This window comes from Erythrolamprus reginae, unplaced genomic scaffold, assembly GCF_031021105.1.
Source record: "Erythrolamprus reginae isolate rEryReg1 unplaced genomic scaffold, rEryReg1.hap1 scaffold_130, whole genome shotgun sequence".
Taxonomy (NCBI): Eukaryota; Metazoa; Chordata; class Lepidosauria; order Squamata; family Dipsadidae; genus Erythrolamprus; species Erythrolamprus reginae.
This window is the reverse complement of record NW_027248546.1, coordinates 106,041-119,278: the sequence shown is the minus strand read 5'-3', so window position 1 is coordinate 119,278 and position 13,238 is coordinate 106,041. Positions and strand designations below refer to the sequence as shown.

The following is a 13,238-nucleotide window of genomic DNA, read 5'->3' as shown; positions in this document are numbered from 1 at the left end:
AGGGAGCCTCCCGATCAGGTTCCATTCTGATGTTTTGGGAACTGGGTCGACCGTGAGGCTCCTGGCTCTCAAGGCCCCGTCGGCCCTCGGGTGGCCAAGAGGTGGATGCCGCCCTTGGCAGGAGGTTCCCACCCCGACTGCAGGGGGCGCTCAGCAGGAGGGGCCGAGCGTGGTGTGTCCCTGGGGGGTTTGGCCTTGGCCGTCCTAGGGTTCTCGGTGAGGGGTGCCGAGGGATGGCGCTTCGGAATGGAAAAGGAGGAAGAGGGGCCGTCCCCCTCCCCGAGTCCCTGGGGCGCAGGGGCCCTGCTGCTTCTCCCTCAAAGCCGGTCCTGTTTTCCTCCCCAGGAGACTACCACGGCTCAGAAGGCTTCCTGGTGGAGGACATTGAGGTAAGAGAAACGGGGGCGGGGGCACCCCAGCAGTGGTGACCTCCAGGCAGGGGGCCAAGCCCAGGGAGGTTGCAGAGACCGTGTGCCCAGGGCTCCGGCCCTTCTGCACAGCCCCCCCTCCCATGCCCTTCCACAAACCGTAAGCAGAGTTAATGTAGCAATGGGGGTTAGTCAGTCAATGAAGCAGACTTAGTACAAAATAGAACAATATTATTATTTACAGATAGGCAAATAAGCAAGAGTAGTTACACAGTCCAATATCATACACATATAATCCTACTAATAGTTTACAAACCAGGTTAACACACACAACAAAGTACACACAGTAAATATATCTCTCTCTAGCAAAAACTCCCCCAAGAGGAACGGCGTTGGCTCCCTCTTGTGGCCAACCAGCAAATGACTCTTAACGGTGCAGTCTTTACGTTTACAAAGTTACAGTGTTAGCTTCTGTATTGCAACACCCAACATAGTTACGTACAGTGTACTAACAAGGGTCCAGGGGCACTCCCCCACTTCCGGCTCCCCCAGCTCAGCATTGGGACGGAAAAAAGGGCTTCTGTCCACAGGAAGGGAGGAAGGAAGGAAGGCCCTTTGGTGTGCCAGTGACTGACAGCGAGACCCACAGGTTTTCCTGGTGTCCACTTTCTTCCCACTCTGGGTGACCAGAGGACTTGGCTACTTTCCTGTCCAGCTGGGCTGTTTCTGGACAGGAGCTTAGTAGTCTTGTTGAGCCTTTTTATCATGGTTCTTTCTGGGGGGAGGCAGACCCTGCCCCCAGCAGCGACATGGGGGGCACCTGCCAGGAACCCGAGGGCTTGTGATGTTTTAAAAACGAAAAAAATAACAAATATAGCATTTAAGATGGGCGAGGCCAGGGCGGGTTGAGGGTTAGTGTTGGCATGGGGGTCTCGGTGGTGAGTCAGGCAGTGGATATCCAGGAGCCCTACAAGTAGCCCTCCTTCTCTGCCGGGTGGGTCCATCGCAGGACAAAAGAGGCTGACCCTCCGCATTTCCTCTGCAGACAATGGACAGAGTTGACTTTTCCTGGAACCCCTTGGCCGACCCAAAGTTTTTCTTCTATGACTGCAAACTGCTCCAGGCGGTGAACGCCAGGGACGAGTCCACGCACAGGTTCTTCCGCCTCCTGTCGCTCTGCCACACGGTGATGCCCGAGGAAACCAAGGAGGGTGAGGCTGCACCTGGGGGGGGGGCAGAGCTGGCAGGGGAGGGCCTGGGAGGGAGGGGAGCTGGAGGGGAGGCCCAGGCAGGCAAAGCGACCGGCCCCTTCGCTTGCCCGCAGGAACGCTGGTGTACCAAGCCCAGTCCCCGGATGAGGGGGCCCTGGTGACTGCCGCCCGGAACTTCGGCTTCGTGTTTCGCGCCCGCACCCCCACGACCATCACGGTGGTGGAAATGGGGGAGACGGTGCTGTACGAGCTGCTGGCCATCCTGGACTTCAACAATGTGCGCAAAAGGATGTCCGTCATTGGTGTGTCTCTCTCCCCCTCCCCACCCTGCGCACCCTCCGCCCGAACTCTCCTCCTGCCCAGAGGGGGACTCGTGCTTCTCACCGCAGGAACGGCCAGGCTGCACAACCGGCACAAGGCCTTGCTGGGGGTCCCTGGGCTGGCACACGTGGGTCCCTCGCCCTCCCTGGGCCTGGCGGCTTCCTCTCAGGGGTTTCCTTGCCAAACAGGCAGCTGAGGTTGTTGCCTACATGGGTAATGAACTGTCTGCAAAAGACTGAGAAAGCACCATGGGCTCTGTGGTCCTCCACCTCCTCTCCACAAACCCCACGCCCTTCTGCCATGGATGATGTTGCCTAGTTGGGTAATGAGAAGTGGTGGAGGAGACGCAAATCTGAATCTGACCAAACACTTGTAAAAGTGGCGCTCAGGGTGACAAGATGCGCGTATAATGTCGCCCTGATCGCATCGGCGGAATCTCACCCAGACGCCCTATTTAGGGTGACTCGCTCCCTCCTTAATCAGGGGGCAGTTGAGGAACCCTTGTAGGGCAGCGCTGAGGCATCTAACCAGTTTTTCGCAGATAAAATTGCTCAGATCCAGACAGACCTCGACTCCAATTGGAACGCAGTGTCGGCTGACAATGAGTCAGTCCAGGTGACAGGGGCCTGTCCTAGTCTATCTGTGTGGGAGGAGTTTTCCTGGTGACACCTGATGAAGTGGACAAGGCCATTGGAGCTGTGAATTCCACCACCTGCTTATTGGACCCGTGTCCCTCCTGGCTGGTTTCGGCCAGCAGGGAGGTGACATGGAGCTGGGTCCAGGAGATTACCAATGCTTCTTTGAGGGGGGGTCATTCCCGGCTCCCTACAAGGAAGCAGTTGTGCGCCCCCTCCTCAAGAAGCCTTCCCTGGACCCAGCCATCCTTAACAACTATTGTCTTGTCTCCAACCTTCCCTTTATGGGGAAGGTTGTTGAGAAGGTGGTGTTGCTCCAGCTCCAGCGGTACTTGGAAGAAGCCGATTATCTGGGCCCTCAGCAGTCAGGATTCAGGCACAGCTGCAGCACGGAAACCGCTTTGGTCGCGCTGATGGATGATCTCTTGTGGGCCCAGGATGGGGGTTTATCCTCTATCCTGGTGCTCCTTGACTTCTCAGCGGCTTTTGATACCATTGGCCATGGTATCGTTCTGCGCCGGCTGGAGGGGTTGGGAATGGGAGGCACCGGCCTACGGTGGTTCTCCTCCTACCTCTCTGGTCGGTCACAGTCGGTATTATAAATAAATAAACAATGAAACATCTGTGAGGTAACACACACACACACACACACACACAGGCTCAGGGAGCACCAAAGACTCCACAGTTCAACCCCGAGTACAGACGTTCTCTCGTGCCTGAGATGGGCAACTAGTGAGGGACAATTCAGACAACCTGGGGCCGGTTTGGAGCGCTGGAGGGGAGGGGGAGAGATGAGGAAGGGAGGGGTCTTTTTCTAGGGCTCCACCTGCTGCAGACTCACCTTCTGCCCTTCTTGCCTTGTTCCCAGTGCGAGACCCGAGGGGCCAGCTGACCCTGTACTGCAAAGGGGCCGACACCGTCCTGTACAAGCTCCTCCACCCCTCCTGCAAAGAGCTTGAGGAAGAGACCAACGAGCACCTGGATGTAGGTCTGCCCCCACCCCCGCTCCTTCCAAGCGCAGGTGGGAGGCGGCTGGCTTGCTGGCTTGCCACCTGCTTCCTGGCCCCTCGGCCGTGCTGCCCCCTCCCCACCAGGCCTCCTCCATGCCAACCGCAGAGCTGGGCACAGAAGTGGGGAGGTGTCAGAGGTGGCTGCGGAGTTGCCAACCGGCCTCCCTCTCCTGCACAGGGTCTCCTGGGTCCCCCCGAGCGCACCTGGGGGGCAGCCTCGAGCACTGACCGGGCTCCTTCTCTGGCCTGGCCTGGAGCCTCTTCTCTGCCCGTTGGGTTCCCTGGTTGCACAGAACCACAGAGGAGAAAGCGGCTCCCTCGCCTTGGCCATGAGCGCACTCCAGGCCGTGGGGCAGAGGGCTCCCAGCGGAGCAGCTGCTGTGCCCCAAGGAAGCCCCCTTGGCGCAAACCCAGCTGCCCCCTGAGATCCGTGCTGACCTTCGTGGAAGCCTCAAAGACCCCCAACTCTGCCGGCAGGCCTGGGGCCGGTGTTCGAAGGGCCCGTCTTTGAAATCCGGGCACAAAGGATGATTTTACAAAGGGGTTTTTAGACTGTTTAGATGTGCAGACTCCTGCTGTGGTCGGGTGGCCTAGAGATCGGATTCAATTGAACAAACCCCTGGAGACACAGGCCGCCCGTGCTGGCTTTGCGGCTCATGTGCCCCTGACCTGCCTCCGCCCTTGCCCTGTGGGGCAACAGTTCCCAGCCCTGGGAAGCAGGGGTGTAGAATAGGACAGCGCTAGAAGGGACCTTGGGGGTCTTCCAGTCCAGCCCCTTATTCAAGCGGGACACCCTACATGATTTCAGTCCAGTCCACTGGTGGGGCACCCACAGCCTCTGGTGGCAAGCTGTTCCATTGTCCTCACCGTCGGGACGTTTCTCCCTAGTTCCAGGTCACTTCTCCCCTGGAGGAATTCCCACCCGTTGCTTCCTGTCCTGCCCGGGGGGAGGAGGGGGGTCTTTGGACACACACACACACACCCTCATGGGTGGTCTGGGGGCTCTGAGCCTGCCGTCTTCCTAGGAGTTTGCCGGGGAAGGCCTGCGGACCCTGGTGGTGGCCTACCGGGACTTGGAGGAGTCTTACTTTGAGACCTGGCGGAAGCGCCACCACAAGGCCAGCACCAGCTTGCAAGACCGGGAGCGAAAGCTGTCCGAGCTCTACGACGAGATCGAGAGAGACCTGCAGGTAGGCGCCTCGCCTGGGGAAGCCCCTCCCCTCCACCAGCCCCAGCAGCCGGTGCCCACCGGGAAGCCCCCGTGCCCTTGAGCCACCCAGCACCAGCGGCATCCGGTTCTGCTGAAAGGGTTGGCGGTCGAGGAATGTTTCCTGCAGAGCTCTTCTTGGGAACCCTGTGCCAGCTATCTGAAAAGCTGACCTCTCGCCTGGCTGCGGTCAGTCAGGGCCCACGGAGTCAGCGTTCTCCAGGTCCCGTCCGACAAGCAATGCCGGTTGGCGGGACCTTGGGGAAGGGTCTTCTCTGGGGTGGCTCCGATCCTTTGGAACCAACTGCCCCCAGAGATTTGCATTACCATAAGACTGGCTTTTCCCACAGGCCTGGAATTAGACTGCGTGTTGCTTTTAAGACATTATTTTATTGTTATTATATTACTGATTTTAAGATGCAATGTCCACGTCCCATCGTCCTGGAAGCGTTTCCTCGGCCCTGCTGTGGTCACTTTCTTCTGGGGCCCGGGGGGGGCCCTCGCTGTTCTTATCCTGGCCAATCTCTTGGGGGGAGGGGGGCGCAGAGCCTCTTCAACCGTTTGACCTTCCCAAAGGCTCCACCACCAGGGAGGTTTTCGTGGCCTGCAGTGCAATGCCCCGAGTCTTCGGAGGAGGGCGGCATACAAATCTAGATGATGATGATGATGATGGTGATGGTGATAATAATATTCCATCGGAATTGACAAAGTCTCCACCTGTCAATTGCAAAAGGCCGCTTCACTGGGATCGGCAAACATAATTCGCCACTACATCACGCAGTCCTAGGTGCATGGGAAGCGCCCGACTGGTGATGGAATACGAAATCCAGCCTAGTGATATCGTTTGCTGTGTTGTACTGACATAATAATAATAATAATAATAATAATAATAATAATAATAATAATAATAATAATAATAATAATACAATAATAATAATAATGATGATGATAGCAAAATATTGCCTATGAAGGCCGCAGACAGCGAAAGTTCCCTTGAGCCACTCCGGCCTATTCCGACCCCTGGATTGATGGCCCCCTCTGCCCTTTCCCCCCACCGTGAATGCCTAGTGGCTGACCAGGCAACAGGAGGCGGGGGGAGGGGGGGCTGGAGAGGAAAGACGCACGAGGCTCCCCACCGCCCCTCCCTCCTCTCTCTGCAGCTGCTGGGTGCCACCGCCGTGGAGGACAAGCTGCAGGAAGGGGTCCCCCAGACCATTGAGATCCTGGGAAAGGCCCACATCAAAATCTGGGTGCTGACCGGCGACAAGCAAGGTACCGGCTGGAGGGAGGGGGAGGGGAAGGGGGGCTGAGGCCCAAACTCAGAGAACCCGGGGGGGCACACCAGCACTACCACCATGGGGGGCGCCTGGGCCCTCCTGCCGATCCCCTCTGGTGACAAGGAAGGCCCTGCTCCCACCCCACAAGGCTCCTGGACAGGTGCCCCGTCTTTTGGGGGTCTTTCCTCGGTGGCCTTGGGGGCAAACGCAGGGGCCGCCCAGCCTCCCCAACAAATCCCTGGCCTGCTGGAAGCCGGGATCAGGAGGGGAGCATGGAACGGGGGGGGGGAGGATGGGGGGACGAGGAAGCAGGGAGTCACCTGGTCTTTGAAGAAGAGAAAACTGCACGGCCAAAAGAGGAGAAAAGGGGGGGGGGTCTACCTGCAGACAATAAAAATGGCTGGGGTGGGGGGTGCAGAGGGAAGGGCTGAAGGGGGGAGGGAGGCCGGCAAAGAATTGAGACCCTTCGGCCACAGAGGAGGGTCCGGCCTTGTGGCTGGCAGGCCAATTTCCTGGGTGCAGAGCTGGGGCTCCCCCCCCCAGGGCCCTATAGGGAGGCAACTGGGCACCCTGTGGGGAGAGGAGGGGGGGTCTTTCTCCTCCCTGAAACTAATGGACATGGCGGGGGCTTCTGCTTCTCCAGAGACCGCAGTGAACATCGGCTACTCCTGCAACATGTTGTATGACGCCATGACGGAGATTTTTGTCATTGACGGCGACAGCTGTGAGGAAGTGGAGGATCAGCTCAGGTGAGGGGGGGTCTCTGCCCCTTTGCCCTCATGTCCCACCTGGGAGGGAGGAGGTGGGGGATCAGCTCAGGTGAGGGGGGGTCTCTGCCCCTTTGCTCTCAGGCCCCACCTGGGAGGGAGGAGGTGGAGGATCAGCTCAGGTGAGGGGGGGTCTCTGCCCCTTTGCTCTCATGTCCCACCTGGGAGGGAGGAGGTGGGGGATCAGCTCAGGTGAGGGGGGGTCTCTGCCCCTTTGCTCTCAGGCCCCACCTGGGAGGGAGGAGGTGGAGGATCAGCTCAGGTGAGGGGGGGTCTCTGCCCCTTTGCTCTCAGACCCCACCTGGGAGGGAGGAGTTGGGGGATCAGCTCAGGTGAGGGGGGGTCTCTGCCCCTGTGCTCTCAGGCCCCACCTGGGAGGGAGGAGTTGGGGGATCAGCTCAGGTGAGGGGGGGTCTCTGCCCCTGTGCTCTCAGGCCCCACCTGGGAGGGAGGAGTTGGGGGATCAGCTCAGGTGAGGGGGGGTCTCTGCCCTTTTGCTCTCAGGCCCCACCTGGGAGGGAGGAGGTGGAGGATCAGCTCAGGTGAGGGGGGGTCTCTGCCCCTTTGCTCCCAGGCCCCACCTGGGAGGGAGGAGTTGGGGGATCAGCTCAGGTGAGGGGGGGTCTCTGCTCCTTTGCTCTCAGGCCCCACCTGGGAGGGAGGAGTTGGGGGATCAGCTCAGGTGAGGGGGGGTCTCTGCCCCTTTGCTCTCAGGCCCCACCTGGGAGGGAGGAGTTGGGGGATCAGCTCAGGTGAGGGGGGGTCTCTGCCCCTGTGCTCTCAGGCCCCACCTGGAAGGGAGGAGGTGGAGGATGAGCTCAGGTGAGGGGGGGTCTCTGCCCCTTAGCTCTCATGGCCCCACCTGGGAGGGAGGAGGTGGAGGATGAGCTCAGGTGAGGGGGGGTCTCTGCCCCTCTGTTCTCATGTCCCACCTGGGAGGGAGGAGGTGGGGGATCAGCTCAGGTGAGGGGGGGTCTCTGCCCCTTTGCTCTCATGTCCCACCTGGGAGGGAGGAGGTGGGGGATCAGCTCAGGTGAAGGGGGGTCTCTGCCCCTTTGCTCTCATGTCCCACCTGGGAGGGAGGAGGTGGAGGATGAGCTCAGGTGAGGGGGGGTCTCTGCCCCTTTGCTCTCATGGCCCACCTGGGAGGGAGGAGGTGGAGGATCAGCTCAGGTGAGGGGGGGTCTCTGTCCCTTTGATCTCAGGCCCCACCTGGGAGGGAGGAGTTGGGGGATCAGCTCAGGTGAGGGGGGGTCTCTGCCCCTTTGCTCTCAGGCCCCACCTGGGAGGGAGGAGGTGGAGGATCAGCTCAGGTGAGAGGGGGTCTCTGCCCCTTTGCTCTCAGGCCCCACCTGGGGGGGAGGAGGTGGGGGATCAGCTCAGGTGAGGGGGGGTCTCTGCCCCTTTGCTCTCAGGCCCCACCTGGGAGGGAGGAGGTGGGGGATCAGCTCAGGTGAGGGGGGGTCTCTGCCCCTTTGCTCTCATGTCCCACCTGGGAGGGAGGAGTTGGGGGATCAGCTCATGTGAGGGGGGGTCTCTGCCCCTTTGCTCTCAGGCCCCACCTGGGAGGGAGGAGGTGGAGGATGAGCTCAGGTGAGGGGGGGGTCTCTTTCCCTTTGCTCTCATGTCCCACCTGGGAGGGAGGAGGTGGGGGATCAGCTCAGGTGAGGGGGGTCTCTGCCCCTTTGCTCTCAGGCCCCACCTGGGAGGGAGGAGGTGGAGGATGAGCTCGGGTGAGGGGGGGTCTCTGCCCCTTTGCTCTCATGTCCCACCTGGGAGGGAGGAGGTGGGGGATCAGCTCAGGTGAGGGGGGGTCTCTGCCCCTTTGCTCTCATGGCCCACCTGGGAGGGAGGAGGTGGGGGATCAGCTCAGGTGAGGGAGGGTCTCTGCTCCTTTACTCTCAGGCCCCACCTGGGAGGGAGGAGGTGGGGGATCAGCTCAGGTGAGGGGGGGTCTCTGCCCCTGTGCTCTCATGGCCCACCTGGGAGGGAGGAGGTGGGGGATCAGCTCAGGTGTGGGCGGGTCTCTGCCCCTTTGCTCTCATGGCCCACCTGGGAGGGAGGAGGTGGGGGATCCCCTCAGGTGAGGGGGGGTCTCTGCCCCTTGGCTCTCAGGCCCCACCTGGGAGGGAGGAGGTGGGGGATCAGCTCAGGTGAGGGGGGGTCTCTGCCCCTTTGCTCTCATGGCCCACCTGGGAGGGGGGAGGTGGAGGGATGAGCTCAGGTGAGGGGGGGGGTCTCTGCCCCTTTGGTCTCATGGCCCACCTGGGAGGGAGGAGGTGGGGGATCAGCTCAGGTGAGGGGGGGTCTCTGCCCCTGTGCTCTCTGGCCCCACCTGGGAGGGAGGAGGTGGGGGATCAGCTCAGGTGAGGGGGGGTCTCTGCCCCTTTGCTCTCAGGCCCCACCTGGGAGGGAGGAGGTGGGGGATCAGCTCAGGTGAGGGGGGGTCTCTGCCCCTGTGCTCTCAGGCCCCACTTTGGAGGAGGTGGGGGATCAGCTCAGGTGAGGGGGGGGTCTCTGCCCCTTTGCTCTCAGGCCCCACCTGGGAGGGAGGGGGGGGACACAGACAACCTTCCCCAGCCGGTGCCTGGAGGGGCCGAGGGGACCTCACTGGGCATCCCGGGTCTGACCAAAGGGGGGTCTCCCTGGGGGGGGAGGTCTCACCTGGGGTGTCTCCAAAGGAGGCAGGAAGGGGGGGCTTCTCATTGATGCACCCCGTTTCTGGGCTGCAGGCACCCAGCTCCCGAGCTCTGCAAGCGGCCTTCTTTCCTTCCTTCCTTCCTTCCTTCCTCCCTCCCTCCCCTTCCTTCCTTCCTTCCTTCCTCCCTTCCTTCCTTCCTTCCTCCCTTCTTTCCTTCCTTCCTTCCTCCCTTCTTTCCTTCTTTACTCCCTTCTTTCCTTCCTTCCTTCTTTCCTTCCTTCCTCCCTTTTTTCCTTCCTTCCTTCCTTCCTCCCTTCTTTCCTTCCTTCCTTCCTCCCTTCTTTCCTTCCTTCCTTCCTTCCTTCCTCCCTTGGTGCCAGGGGCTCCTTCCGCAGAGTCCGAGGCAGAGGGGAGGGGGCCGTGGGAGGCCGCGTCGGCCAAGGGCTGCTGTGCAAGGATGCTTCTCAGTCGGGGGGTTCATGCGTGTGTCTCCCCCTTGGCTTTCTCCCACCTCAACGGGGCCACTCAGGCCCTGAGCAGGGGTAGGAACAGGCGGGCTCTCCTATGACCTGTGGACTTCATCTCCCAGAATTCTTCAGCTGGCATGACTGACCCAGGAATTCTGGGAGTTGAAGTCCACAGGTCATAGAAGAGCCCACTTGGCCCAGAGCAAATACGTCTCAGTGACAGGAAGACCACCCAGGCAGCAGCGGCTCCACCCGCAGCTCCGTGGGGGCCTGAGTGGGGCGGGACCCACTGGGGGCTGCTCGGGTCAGGGTTGCGAGGGCTCTGGCAGCCAATAGGTGTGCCTGGTGGCCCCCTGCTCCCCCCTCCAGCCTTGGCGAGGGCACACAGCCACTTCCGTCCCCATCCTCAGGAGCATCAAGCCCCCCCCCTGCATGGACAGGACCCCCCCACCCCCACCTGAGGCTCACCCGCGTGGCCTCTTTTCCAGGATAGCCAGGGACCGGATTCAAGGAGACCTTGACGAGAAGAGCGAAGAGATCAGCATCAACAAGTCCAGCTCCTCCGGTTTCTGGAACAAAGACCCCACCAACGGGGACTACGGCCTGGTCATTAATGGGCACAGCCTGGTAAGGTGGCCCCCGAGGCTGGCCCCCCTTCTGCCACAGAGCGAGAGCCCCCAGCCCCTCCCCGGCACTTGGCTCCGCCTCTTCCCCCTGAGGCCAAGCTGGTCCCGATCCTGCCAGTCGTGTGGCACTGAGGGCCTGGACCTGCTCCAGGCAGGTTACGAGGTTCGCTTTGGCCTGCAGCCACTGGAGGTTTCCAATGTGTTGCTGATGCTGTGAGGGGGCAGCCAGATACGTTGGTCTAGTAATAAGCAAGCAAGGAAGTCTTAAGTGGCATTTCAGGCCAGACAAGGGGCTGGTCCTCAGGGAGGTGTTTGGCGCCGGGCACCTCCCTCTTCCCGAGTGCTCTGCCCTCCAGCCTCGGGAGAAGGGCCATCCCCTCTTGTCCGCTCTGTGCCCCCTGGCAGGCCTATGCGCTGGACGGGAGCTCTCCGAGCTGCTGGTGGACACGGCCTGCCTGTGCAAGACGGTGATATGCTGCCGAGTGACCCCCCTGCAGAAGGCCCAGGTGGTGGAGCTGGTGAAGAAGTACAAGAACGCCGTCACCCTGGCCATCGGGGACGGCGCCAATGATGTCGGCATGATCAAAAGTGAGTGCGGCTGGGGTCCGGCTCTCGTCCAGGTCCCAGGCGGGGGGGAGAAGCTGCAGAAGCAGAGGGGCTCCGGCCACAAGGAGCCACGCCAGGGGGGAGGGGCAGGGGATGGAAAGCAAATCGAGCGGGGGAAGCCCCCCCTCCGCCCCAGCCATGGAAAGGCATCGTGCGGCCCCTCGAGAGTCAGTCTCTTTCTGACCCCGCCTGCTCTTCCTTCCTGTGCCCCATTTCTCTGGGCTTGTGGGGGCCCGAGCGCAGCAGCCACGGTGGGATGGGACGTGTGGCCCTGGCACCCACCCGCTTCTGCCGGTCCGGCTGTCCCTGCTGAGGGCCTCCCCACTTGGTCTCCCAGCTGCTCACATCGGCGTCGGCATCAGTGGCCAGGAGGGGATGCAGGCGGTGATGTCCAGCGACTTCTCCTTCGCCCAGTTCCGCTACCCTCCAGCGGCTGCTGCTGGTCCATGGCCGCTGGTCGTACCTCCGCATGTGCAAGTTCCTGTCCTACTTCTTCTACAAAAACTTTGCCTTCACGCTGGTCCACTTCTGGTACGGGTTCTTCTCCGGATTCTCTGCCCAGGTACTGGCCTCCGCTGGGCCCCAGGGGGGAGGGGGCTGAGGGCTGGATCCAGAGCCCAGCTAGACCGTCCGTCTCTCGTCCACCCGGACTTTCAGGCGAGGGGCCAGCAGGTGGATTAGCGTCCGTCAGCCCTCGTGCAAGAACCACACCCATCTGCAGAGAGAAAGCCGGTTCAGTTCCCACTTCTCAAAGCCACATCGGAGAGTCCACAATCTTTGTAGCTATTGTCACCCAGAGACTTACCACCGGGAAGCTTTCCCCGATGTTGACATGAAATTCTTGTCATTCGTGCTCACCATTTCTGGCCCTGGATGTTGACGTTCCAGGGAGCCTCCAAGCGAACTCAGGGTCCGAGTCAAAGGAATCCTGGCACTGACCCTGGGGGACCTGGGTCTGAGATTCCCCACCCGGTTGGAAGTTCACGTCCCTTGTCCCCACACCCACAACCTTGTCACGTTGCCCACTCAGATTGTGCCAGCGTGGCCAGTCCTCCTTCCGCTTCCACCCAGGTGGGAGGGCATAGGATGGCCTTGGGCCAAGGCTTGGGGGCTGCATCGGCTCCCTCCTGAAACCCCCCCTCCCAGGTCCCCATCGACATCAGGCCTTCTGCAGATAGTGGGGGCCAGCCGTGGACTCACCCCCAACCTCTGCCCTGGCTGGACACTGGGTTCCGTTGCCATGGAAAGTCTTCCCTCCCAGTGGCTTCCCTGTGTGGATCCGCATCCCGTGCGCGTGTGTGCCTTCGGCCAGGGTGGCGACTGGGACACTGACCCCACAGCTTGGCCTTGGACAGCACCCCACTCTCCACAGGGAGGGCGGGAGGGGTATAAGTCGAACCCCCCCCCCCCCCCAGGACCACACCTGGCTTCTCCGCATATTTTGTGGTGCAACGAAAGCAGATGCCTCCACCTGGGCATTTTTGGACTGGAAACTGTGAGCAGAGGCCAGAATTGGGGGAGATGGACACACTGGAGTCGTGCGGGTGAGGGGGTTGCCAAGCACCCACAACACGATCACACGACCACGGGAGGGGGGGGCGTGGAACTCTGCGTAACCATGGCAACTTCGAAAACAGATCGCAAGGAGCTGCAGCTGGGTCTCAATTGAGTTCAGACAGTCGTTAAGCCAGCGGCCATAAGTCATAAGTCAAGGACCTACCTGCACGCGCACACACACATACACAGCCTTCTGTACAAGAGTGTTACTTGGACCCAGCTGACCAGTGGCTGTGGCGGTCACCCTCCCTTGTGTGTTGTCTCCCATGATTCTTGACCAATGTCTCTTTTTTCTTTGATGACCACTGAGAGCATCTGCACCAAAGACAAATCCCTTGTGTGTCCAGTCACTGTCTTGGCCAGTAAAGAAACCTCTTATTCTATTCTATTCTTAGCCAGCCCGCTGCATCACATCACATTTGACAGATAGAGTGACGGGTGGACGGATGGACAGACGGGCCTACTGTCGCCCTACCACCTTCTAGGGAAAGCCGCACTCTGCTTTGTCCCTCCGTCAGAGTTTGTCTCCTGCGCTGATTCTCCTT

General features: G+C 60.8%; 1 protein-coding gene across 1 annotated transcript; it reads left to right on the top strand.

The window, feature by feature from the left end:
• The first annotated feature begins 2 nt into the window (after positions 1-2).
• Positions 3-11,817, top strand: LOC139155908 (phospholipid-transporting ATPase ID-like). The gene is given in 13 exon segments (XM_070731277.1): positions 3-389; positions 1,414-1,579; positions 1,693-1,881; positions 3,404-3,519; positions 4,571-4,735; positions 5,913-6,024; positions 6,673-6,778; positions 10,393-10,531; positions 10,936-10,963; positions 10,966-11,118; positions 11,474-11,559; positions 11,561-11,698; positions 11,794-11,817. Coding segments are annotated over 13 exon segments (1,578 nt in total). The 5' UTR covers positions 3-233.
• Positions 11,818-13,238: the final 1,421 nt, after the last annotated feature.